This window comes from Apis mellifera, linkage group LG16, assembly GCF_003254395.2.
Source record: "Apis mellifera strain DH4 linkage group LG16, Amel_HAv3.1, whole genome shotgun sequence".
NCBI classification, from domain to species: Eukaryota; Metazoa; Arthropoda; class Insecta; order Hymenoptera; family Apidae; genus Apis; species Apis mellifera.
Window position 1 is genome coordinate 3387114 of NC_037653.1, and position 12173 is coordinate 3399286.

General features: G+C 31.8%; 1 protein-coding gene and 1 long non-coding RNA gene across 4 annotated transcripts in view; one reads left to right on the top strand and one right to left on the bottom strand.

Annotated features, from left to right (window-relative positions):
- LOC102656349 overlaps nucleotides 1-12173 on the top strand; it is a 247967-nt gene that overhangs the window by 42605 nt on the left and 193189 nt on the right. The window contains exons 2-3 of one of the 3 annotated variants that reach the window (XM_026445786.1): nucleotides 11331-11378; nucleotides 11901-12034. In XM_026445786.1, the coding sequence (XP_026301571.1) occupies nucleotides 11331-11378; nucleotides 11901-12017 (165 nt within the window). In that variant the 3' untranslated portion in view covers nucleotides 12018-12034. Of the gene's footprint in view, nucleotides 1-11330; nucleotides 11746-11900; nucleotides 12035-12173 lie in introns of those variants that run through there. The other 2 variants (XM_026445787.1, XM_026445785.1) reach the window with 2 other exon arrangements.
- LOC113219305 lies at nucleotides 7593-10659 on the bottom strand. Its single transcript, XR_003306277.1, has 2 exons — nucleotides 10138-10659; nucleotides 7593-8814 (listed from the first exon to the last, which is right to left on the bottom strand). It is a non-coding gene; the product is annotated as an uncharacterized LOC113219305 (long non-coding RNA).

The window sequence follows — 12173 nt, forward strand, 5'->3', positions numbered from 1 at the left end:
AACCTGTATACACGTTGTCTTTTACGTCGCCTTTTACGTTGTCTTCTTATTCTTATTGTTTATAGGAAGAAGTGGAAGAAAATTTGTTCCCTTCTCCAAAGCTTGCCATAACCGTTTGAACGTTTCCAACCTATCCACGCGTGTTTTCAACCGGACAGGTCGTGGATACGCGTGTAGATGTCGCACGGGTCGAGGTAAAAGGGTAAAATGAAGAAAAAAAAAAGAAGAAGAAGAAGAAAATGGCACGTTTACGGCCGACGGGAAGTTGGAACGCGCGACTCGACTAATTCGCCGCGAAATTCCTATTCCGCGGATTTCCTGCTGCAACGAAACGCTTTATGCAACGAAGTTTATGCCATTTTCTCGACTGTATTTAGATGGCAATTCGAAATGGGGAAAGCCTCGTTTCCTTTCGGAAGGAGAATTGAAATTATCCGGATACAATTATTAATTAGTAAATTTTTTTTCCTCCAACTTATCAATCCATCTATGTAATCTATGTAAATTGAAATCGTATGAAATACTTTCTTTAGAATCGACTTTAAATTATTATTCACTTATTGAAATAAAAAGAATAAAAAGAAGAAATCCTCGAAACTTGAAAACTTGAAAAATTTCAAAATGATTCGATAAACTTCGAGAAATATTCTTATTTATTTAGATACCAACTGTAGGTAAACTTTCAAAGAGACAAAGTATCGCGAAAAAAAATATTCTCTTTCGATTTCTTCATCTTCATTTCGCTGACTTGCTTCATTTCTTTCTCTCTTATTCCCATAAATATACATTACCACGATCCTGGCGGCCTGTCATTTCCCAGAGGAATATCTGGTCCAATTCCATAATCTGGGGACAAAGATGAAGAGCGGCGAGGAGGAGGAGGGAGGGGGGATGGCGGCGGAGAGAAAGGTGGACGGTTGTCCATTTTCCTGGCGGCCGCAGGAAAAAGGGCGGGGACAGGGGCGGGGGGGTGGGGAGAGGAAACGGCCATCGCGCATTCCAATCTCCACAAAGTATGAGATCCGAAAGATCTTCTTTCGGGGCGGACGTGACCTACGCGGCAACGCAATTTCTCGCAGCTTTGTCTCGCCCATTTTCCTCCCTTCGCTTCCCCTCTCCATACTTTTTTTTAATAAAAGGAAAATATTAATTTAAAATATTAAATATTTATTAATAAATATAAGATAAAAGGAAAAATGATTTTTTTGAAATTATAAATTGGAAGAAACGAAATTTTATACAATTTACGATACGATTTAAAAAAGGAGATGAAGAAATATCGTAACGCATTATTATTTTTAGAATTTTGTTTTTCTTTTACTTCTCGGAAAATAATATAAAATTTTGGAATTCGTATTATTCGTGAGTCGAAGAATTCGCGAATTAGAATTATTCAAATTTAATTTAAATTAGAGAAAGTCGAGGATGTTTTGATTTGTCGTGGAGGAAAATGTGTGCAAGAATTTTATATATATATATAAACTCGCAACGGAAAATGTAAATAATCATCGCCACCATTTCCTTATCTCAGGGTCAAAGGATCTCGTAATAATCGTAAATGTCGATGATTTTAATGAAACGTGGCCTGCCCTTGTCGAACCTTGCGTTTAATTGAATTCTTCCCCGATAAGAAGCACAATTCCCTCCCCCCCCCTCTCCCCACATCGAAACGCGAGAAACCAATCAATCACGTTGATCGAGCTGTCATGCCGGCGATGATAACGCCGGATCCGTGAATAACGTGAAATATTATTAATCCAATTTTAAATATCGAAGTGTATTCGTTTCTTTCTCTCTCTCTCTCTCTCTAATATATTTCTTTTTAATGTATTTTCTATAAAATAAAAAATAATTTAGATCTCTCAAAATTTCCAAATATATGATTTACAGGCAAGGATTCGAAATTTAAAAAAAAGTTAAATTAATGAAAAATAAAAGAAAAAAAAGATAACTTGATTAATTATTTAAATTATAAATCAGATTCTCGAAGTTGTGAATAGTACTTTTGTCAACGCGCGTGTGTAATTTAAACTACGATCAAATTGCGATTAATTAATAATTAAAGAAAGGTGGAAGCAAAAAAGAGCAATATTTCTCGGGTAATATTTTATCTTCGAAAAAGAGAAGAATTTTATTTAAATTTTATTAAAGGAAGGGAGAATCCCTAATAAAAATTTTTCCATCCTCCAATTACACTTTGCTCTGTTTAATATTGTTAAAATTTTATCGAATGGAAGTTATCCGTCTTCGATATCTGGAATAATCGTGCGTGACGCGGCAACACTGTTGTGCAACAGTTCGCCGCGAAGGGAAGGGAAAACTGAGAGAGAGAGAGAGAGAGAGAGAGAGAGAGAGAGAGAGAGAGAGAGAGAGAGAGAGAAAATAAACTTTCGTGTTGTTACGATAACGGGGAGGGATATAAAGAAAAAAATCTCTCGACAATAAAGCTCTCGCGAGTGTTGCAATCATTGCACGAGAGCAATGTAGCAAAAAATTCGAGAAATAAATAAGAAAATATTTTTTAGGAGGAGAAAGAATTGCGAAATTCCTTTCTCGTTTTCAGATTGACCTCTTTCATCTCTCTTCTTTATTGTTTAACGTATTAAACGGAAATATTTTTGTCAAAAAAAAATCACGATTTATTAAGAAAACTTTCTTCGCGATAATTTTATCCGTTTCCTTCTGAAAAACCCTTTCCCGAATTCGTGAATTCTGCCCGGCACAGTGAACAACTCGGAATGATTTATTATATGGCGGCAAAAATATTTTTTCCCCTTTCGGTTGACCAAAAAAAATCGCTACCCGGAGAGCCACCTATATAAAAGGATTGGGAAGAAACCAGAAAAAATCACGGTTCAACCCTTTCCAAATATACCTGGTCAGAGGGAAGAAGAGATCCTTCTTTTTTTTTTTTTCTTTCAACTTTTGATCGAGGATCAAAATCATTCTTCCAAATGACACCTGACCAACAATCTGGAGGGAGAAATTGATCCCGTTAGGTCGCCGACCCTTTCTTCTTTTTCTTCTTTTTTTTTTCCCCCCCTCCGATTTCTTTTTCCATCCACCACCAGGAAAGAAGAATTTTCCGCGAAAGTTTTCGGCGAAACTTGGGAGAAAAAGAAGTTAGTTTTACGCGAGCGGTGCCCGGGTTGCCAAGTTTGTTTTTAAACGTTATCTCTATAACGTTGAGAATCGAGGTTTACGAGTGCGCGCGCAAGTGTCCGCGATTATTGTTATTGTTTTGAAGGAACTCTTTCAATCCGCATAAGACGGTTATGTGTCCTTTCGAAACTGCGAGAAAGTATCGGTAAGGAAGAAATTTATAATATTTTAAGAATTGGATATCCTTGTTTCTACACATCCATTTCTTTCGAGAACGTGGTGATCTCTTCACTATTAATTTTTACGGATTTGGCACAAAATTTTCTGAAAGGAGACATTGTTTAAATTTTTATTTTTAATTTAGCAAAAAGAAAAGAATTCGAAGGAGTAACAATTTTGAAATAAATTACGTTTTGGATTTATTTATTTTCCGCGAATAGATCGTAGAAGGGTAATAATATTCGATCCTACGTGATTCAATATAGGTTGGTGATCCTTGCAAAGGAAAACCCGTGTCCGAGCATTTCGTGGCTTTATCATTTTATCCTTGGACTATTTCATTCCTTTTGATCCTTGAGTAATGCCTTTTCTCATGTTACCACGAAATACGAGATATATGTAATTCAATCCGTGGATAAATTTTTAAAGAAATAATTTAACAACGATATATTAAATTAATTTCACAATTACGAATTTCTAGTGAGAAAGTTATTTTAAATTTTTATCATTGCAACAAAATTATTATGGGAAGAAAAATGGAATATCTATTTGAACTTTCTAAATTTTTGAAATATTTTATCATTGTTCAAATTTTTACATTCACAATTACACACGATTTCAATCTATCCGTCAAATTTCGAGGTTTAAAAATTGTAATTCGAGCGGAGTGTTCGAACCGCGCGAGAATAAAGGCTAATTTGAGGCGAGAGGGAAAGAGAGACCGCTCTCTCTTTCCCTCTTATCTCAAATTAGTCTTAATTCACTCTCCTGGCCGAGCTCTCTCTCTCTCTCTCTCTCTCGCGCGCGCGCGCAGAGAAGCACGACGATTCCACGTAATTAAATTATTCGCGGTGGCGCGCGTTAAATTATCCAGGGGGGGGATTTCATCCTACCTGCGATCCGGAGAATAAATGTATTTCTTTGCAATTAAGGGATAAATGACGTTTATCCAGCCTCATTAGGAATTCTTCTGGCCGGGCCTCGTCACAAAAAGGAAATGCACAATGTTCTTTAAATTGGCTCTCTGTGATAATCTCGAAGGATTTAAGAAAAATAATCTTCTTAAATTTCGAACGCGAGATTTCTTTCTTAAAAAAATAATCTTTCCAAAATATGAAAATATTTAAATTAAGATTGAAAAGTATTCTGGAATAGATCGACGGATTCTCTCTTCAATCGACGTGCCATCTGTGGCTGTGTATTAAATTAAATATCATCGCCATATTGGATTTATAAATTTTGTATGCGCAATGTTGCTGCGCGAGTTTACTGCGCGCGCATCCGATTGATTATACCTATTCAGTCTCGTGCAATTGTTGCAAATTCGCGAGCGTGAAATATTATTTCGTATTACAATGGTATAAAAACGGTGTTTTTGTCACGAGATGAAGAGACGTATGATATTTACAAACAAGATAATTTTTCTTACATCTGTATATAAATAATTATTTAGATATATCCAACTGGAAACAATAGATAAAGTATTATAACCTCAATTTCTAATCTCGATTCTGATTCGTTTGATATTTCTTCGATGAAAGATACATTCATTTCCCTACATTAAAATTATAAATGAAGATTCTTCTGAAAATTTGAATTCTAAATTACTTTTTAATAGATATACATTAAAACAATAGAGATTTAGATTTATTTTATAATTGATAAAGTGCAAATATTTTTTTTATTATTTTAATTCTAGTCATTTATATACAAATATATTTAAGATACATATCAAAATTTTTTTGACAGAATATATACAGTGTCTTCTTAAAAAAAATATTAAAAAGTAACACAATTATTCTCGATGAATATGACACGAATATAACATGCTTGTTCTCGCGTGTGTGGAAAATTCGATGCTGATGAAAATGTTGAAAAGTTATGCGAAACTCGACAAATGGCTCATTACTTTGACGATGAGAAAAAAGGAAAGAAAAAAAATGTGGTACACCCGCTCTTGAATTATAAAACTTCCTAACTCTCTGGTATAATGCGTCTCCCTTAAAACAATTTATTTTGATCTTTGCTTCTCATCAGATTTATCAAGAAACTTTGTTCTTTTTATGATAAGACCTTTCCCTTCTTCATTCTTTTCTCTTTTGAATTATTCTTATATCCTTGTATTGTAAAATTTTATTTTTTCCAAGTAAATTTTTTATTCATTCACATTATAACAATATAATAAAAATATAATAATATAATAAATACAATATACAATATAATAAAATAATAATTAATTTTTCTTTTCTCTTCAGTGCATTTCATCAAATTTAGGTTATATCGTTTTTCATAAGGAAATTTTATTTAATAATTCCTTCTTCCTATTAAAAATATGTAACAAAATTTTATTTCTGATTATTAAATTATTTATAATATATACTTATGAATTTTAATTTTCACATTTATAAATTTTTTTAATTTCTTAATTATAATACATTAAATATTATTTCTTCTTTAATACAATATTTAACAATTAATTAATGTTTTCCTGTATGCACACAGCTTTGTGAATATCCTCTTTCGTATTCATTTTCATTATCGGGGGTAAAAAATTTTAATGGAATTCCGGTGCAACAATTTTTTTTTTTTTTGCGAGTCTGTGATAACATCGCATCCGTGAATTGCGTGTAGGTTGATGGCTGCATGCAAATCCCGGGAATTTTTTCCATTATTCTGCGAAAAGAGCAAAACATATATATATATATATATGATATACATAGTAATAACATGTGAAAATAATCTTGATTTATTCCATTTCCGAGCAAACTTATATATTATGAATATTTAATGCCGATGATCCACGTGTGCTTCGTGAAATTGATAATCTGATAATTATAACGACTAATTAAAAGTAGAAGAGGTTAAAATCGGTTATCGTGCGAATTTATCACGCAAATATATTTTAACAATTAACGATTTATCTTAAACGAAAAATCTAAACGATGATCTACGTTTCAAAGAATCGAGTGTAATTTTATATTTTAATATTTAATAATTACAGAATATCCATTACTTTATTATAAAATTAATCATAAAATTTCAAAAACTCATTTTGTAAAAAAAATTAATTTACAATAATCTTTCATTCATTCGTCACATTTATCTAATAATATATATTATTGTTAAAATTAATCATGAATAATTTCAAAACTCGAGTAATAATAAATCGATAAAAAAAAAAAACGAATACGCGGAGAACGAAAAAAAAAAATAGAAGCAACAGTTCAAAAGATGGCGGCGCGCGATGCATTTCGAGGTATGGCTGGCTAGTATTTCCTTCACCCAACCCTGCACACGGCTCATCAATATTCCCCTACCTAACCTAACATTTAGTTCGTTTGGCCCGAATAACCGGCTTAACTCGGGGTGGGGCGGGAAGTTGAGAGGCAATTGGCCTGCCCGGACGATGCATTTTACCTATGATCATTTCTCGGTCGAAGGAACGAGGATCTTGGGTCTCGTGGTTCGACCTGTAAACACTGGAAACCCATTTCCCCGTCTACGTTGGACCCGGCGAAAAACTGGAATGCGTGTCTCGTAAAGCGAGCGCGAGGAAGTGTGCATCTATCAACCAATTTCCACGATATCGCATATACGAGAAACACCTACGTGCAAAAGGTGTATACTCGCTTTCAAACGAGTTTTTACGAACTGGTGGCTCGAACGGACGCGAAGGTTACGCGATTCTGTCGGAAAATGATGAGAAAATGTTTTTTGAAAGCAACTTGTGAAAGTTGGAATTAAGCAACAGTAGGGATGTGAGAGAATATTTTTAATAAGTCGAAGTTTATCGTTGACGCTACATTACGGATGAATTTAATGCCAGATTTCGCGCGAAGGTCAGAGGATCTTGTTTTCATCTTATTAAAATCCCAGGGGGTTGAAACTACAGTTCATTCTGTATACTGAGTGTTCCAAAAATGTTAGGATATGTTAATCGAGATGATATGATTTCTTTGTGTGAATCACAAAGTGTGTAGATTAGTCAAACTATAAAAAATAAATAAACTAATTGTAATTTCTATAAAATAAATTCGATTAAATGAGTAATAGCAGATTGTGGCAAATAAAAAGATGAGTATAAAACTTTTCTAAGCGTGATAAAAAAAGGAGTAAAAAAGAATTGATAAATAAGAGTATGAAGTTGATAAAGGAAAGGAAGAATAATAAAAAGAAGGATAATAAAGAATTCTATATGAATAATAATTCATTAGTTTATTCATTCTTGAATTTTTCCATTTAATTCTTAAATAAGGTGTAATTCGATATAATTTTTTTTCATAAAAAGATATTTATTATTCAACTTCAAACTTTTTCGAGAACTATTGTTTGGACTTATTCGGCCGACGGCACATATTCCACCACATCATGGCTCGAGTGCTTTAAAACTCGTGATTGACTAGTATTTTTTGTAATAAATATATTAATTTTATCAATATCACGTTAACAAAGCTGTTTCGAGAGATTTTCCAAAAGAAAATATTGCTTGAAATTATCTAAATGTAGGAATTTTCAATTTCCTATTCTACATTAAAAATTTACAAAATAGTCTTTGAAATTATTGAAATATCACACGAAAAGTTTAAGAATTTGAGAAAAAGTTAGATTAGAGTTACATCATATCAAAAAATTAAGTGAAATTATTATTAATATTTTTATAGAATGTACAATTTATACAATAGCTTAAAAGTTATAGGAAGTTTAGTTTTCTACATTTGGTTTAAAAATTAAAAGACGTGAAAGAAGATTACACAATCTAATAAAATGCCCCAGAATGATAAAACACTTGTATTACATCAAATTTCACGGAAGGATTATTTATATTATCTGAGCGAAGACATCCTTTCTTCCGAGGATTAGGATCTTTTTATCCGCATTTAAATATGCAATTTCCTCGGTCCATCTCTGGCGGTACATTTACTATGTATTTTACATTCGCCGGATTCGCGTACATTTCTAGCTACGTTTTCTGGCGTGCACGGAAATTTCCTGTTTAGATATTGAGCCCGTGGCGGTTGCACAGGGCTGATTCCACCACCGTTGCTTCTCCTGGCTGGAACTTCTTTTCGAGTAGTAAAGCGGCTTGTGCACTTTCGCGGGGATACATAAAGCGAAACGGCGAGAGGAGGTAAAAGAATTGCCGATATATATGTTACTATGTTCAAGTACGTCTGCGCGGTTAAATACATCGAATGGTCGAGCTTTATATCGAAGCGATATACCACTCTCGTGCCATTGGTGGCTAGCCTTCTTCGGGAATATATCGAACGAATCGAAACGAAATAGCCGAATGAAAATAAATTCGGCCCGATATCGAGTTACTTTGCGAACCGCTTGAAGAGTGGTGCTTTTCAATTAATCCTTTTTCGAGCGAATTCAAGCGAAACATCTATCTCATAATTGCAAGTGAAATGAAACAGCTGGATGTCATTATCGATCGATTGCTCTGATCTCTTGAATATTTTTACAGACGTTATCCCTTTTATTTTCTTCCTAAAAGAAAAAATATTTATATATATATTATAAGTATTATATTCCATGAAAGAATATATTAAAATTACATAAATGATTAAAAAGTGTTGCTATTATATACTAAAATTTCATCTATTGTGATAATTAGTTATTAATAATATGATTAGAAATATTTTTAAATTTTATTAAATTATATTTATATTTTGAATCCAATTTGATTCGAAAATAATCAATCGAAGTTGTTTTCAATTGTTTTATTAGTCGCGTTCGAAGCTTAATGACGCGGGATTAACTTAACCTCTTAATAACATAACATCTTTTCTCGTTCCTTTTACAAGTTTATTCTCTTAAACTGACTACCCTTATCTACCTTTTACAACTCGATAAATAAAAAAAAAAATTTGATTTGCGCTTTAAATGAACTTGTAATAGCATTATTTGTTTTATTTTACACAGGGACACGAATTGCACGAAAAACGATCGACTTGTGGTCCTTTTCTACGGCCGGTTTAATGAGCTGACACGCTGCCTTCTTATTGCTCGTTTCTCAGTTTTCTTAATGTTTCGTTTCCTGGCATAGGCTTGGGTATTTCTTTTTATCATGAACCAAACTGTACCTCGACTGTCGCTTAATACATATTTTATGCAAGTTATGAATGTTAAATTGCGTAGTTCGTCGCTAAAGACTTGCGTTTTGCGTTTTCTACCACAAATTTTCGGCTTATAGGGATTATTTCGCCCAGTTTCCAAGTTGCAGTGCCTAGTAAAATGTACGATAACAGATAGATAATATTATTCATTATATGAGCTTTTCTCCAGTGAATGTATTATCAGAGGTTATTTCAATGAACCCAGTGAGGCGAATAATTTCACACTAACAATACGTCATAAATTTCTTTAAATACTTGAACTCTCGATCTTTCTTCGTTTTGACTATCATTTTTGACATTTGCATCAACAAAGATAAAATAAATATCGAATTTCATATTTTTACAGCTAAACATATTTGTGAGTTTGTAAAAAATAAATACAATTTAAAAATATTCCGAATTACTTGTTAGAAAAACATGCAATGCTTTTAAATTAATTATATAGGTTATAATATCAAAAAAATAAGATTTATAGATATCTTTTTTTCATTCCTAAAAATAACAATTACTATACTTATACTATCTTATTTATTTTCTAATTACGAATCATTAATTACGATGCACAGTCGTAAGAAAAATAAAAGATAAATTATAGTTTTCGATATTAAATCTTATTTTTACGTATACAAACATCACTTGAAATATTAAATAAATTTAACTCTCATGCAATTTGATGTCATTCGAAATTTCTTACCCGTTAGCTCCTTTCCGCAAAAAATGAAATATTCTTCCGTTCTTATACAATTGTTTCACAGAAAATTTTTCCCTGTTATTATCGTCCAGAAAGCTCGTTGGCCAACGAATCAGAATATCAAGGTTAACGGAAAAAGGCACGTCACCCTTGCAACAATCGGCACGCGTATTAAATATTCATGGTGTATATAATGGTGTATATACTCGATTGAATTGGATAGATGTAACACTATTTAGTAACAATTGACAGGCAGTTGGCCAGAGTAGGGATAGAAAAAGTGGCAAAGTCGCCATATTGAATCAGAGTAATGAACAAGCTGATGTACGCGTGCGCATGTCGTGCTTCGTAGTCTATGCGATATCGTGATGTATCGAGTCAGCGAGCATCGATCGATGTTTAATATTCGATCTAGTTAGTTTATTCTATTATGTTAATTTTTCCCGCGTATTAAATATACATTTTTCGTTTGTGTCTATCGATAATTAGTATTATTTATTGTTTGAAAATGAGCTGCAACGAACAACGAACATTGTAAGTTTATAAATAAAGATTATATATTTTTAATTAATAAAATCTAATTATTGAATTAAAAAAAAAAGTTATGTCGTGTATATTTTTCGATCATTTGATGGAAAAAATAGATATATTTAAATTATGAAAATTCTTATAATAATATTTAATAATAAATTTATTTAATTATAATGAATATATAATATATATAATAATATCATGTATAATAATCTGTAAATTTTTATAAAGATACATATTTTATGTAAATTAATATTGAAATGGAAATCGAACGAAGATTTTGTTAATGTTCTTGGCATTTTTTCAATTTTTGGAAAGTATGTTATTTATTTATATTGTCGTATTGCAATATTTTATATTTCATATTTCCATTTATATTTATATACTTTACTGTTACGGATATATTGCAAAAATTTGTTTCGTTACAATCCTTGACACAATTTTTGTTCCACAAATTTATCTTTTATTTAAATCTTATGTGATAAGAACTTGATATTATTTTTTTTGTTAAATTATTCAAATATAGTTTAATTATTATAGTTTATATTAATTATATTTAAAAAAAATTTCTTTTGATATATAAGTTAAATGTTTTTTTTTAAGATTTTTTTAAGATTTAAAGAATTAAGTATTAGAGTTAATATTTTATTTTTTTTTTGTTTTAGATGAGTGTATCAACATTATCGAAAATTCGGCGGTCCAGCATCCAATGGGTAAGTCTTCAAATCAGAGTAAATAATTATATTCTGCGTCTCATAAATTCTCATAAAAAAAAAAGAAAATATTATTTTCATAGAATTTATCAAACTGATTCAACTTTGAATAAAAAGAAAACTCACATAACGCATACACAATTAATAACTGCACCAACATCAAAATAATATATTAGATTAAATAATACTAGACACCTCTTTTCTTTATCCTCTTTTCTCGAAATTCATCATTTATTTCCATGATTTCTTTTCACTATCTTTGAAAACTTTTCTCTTGTTGACATAACCTCAACTTTCAATTAGAAAAAAAATATTTACATTAAAAATAAAATATAAAAATTCAAAATAATGATTCAATTTCGAATATTGCAAATGAAAATAAATTTTCTAAGAAAAAGAATGAAAAACATTATTATGTAATAAGAGAAACAAAAAAGAAAAGGAAAATGAAAGTCTTCGTAGACTGTTTGTATTAATGGAGTCAGTTATCAATCGTGGCACGAAGGTGTTCGACACTTTCAGAACAGTTTTCATCGAGGAACAATCGAGAGGAAGGAAGCGGGCTATTTTTGTGGAACAGATAGGTCAAGAAGTTGCAAGACGAGAGACGTGATGGGGCAAGTGGAGACGCGCGCATGAGACGAACGAAAGGATTGGTAAAACGTTTCGGCTTTCTATGTAGATCAGTTGAGGCAAAGTAGAAAGAATCGCGTATCTATACGAACCATCACGGTGAAAATACTTCTCGAGAAATAGCTTTTCAGAAATTGCTTTACGGTATAGAAATAATCGTCG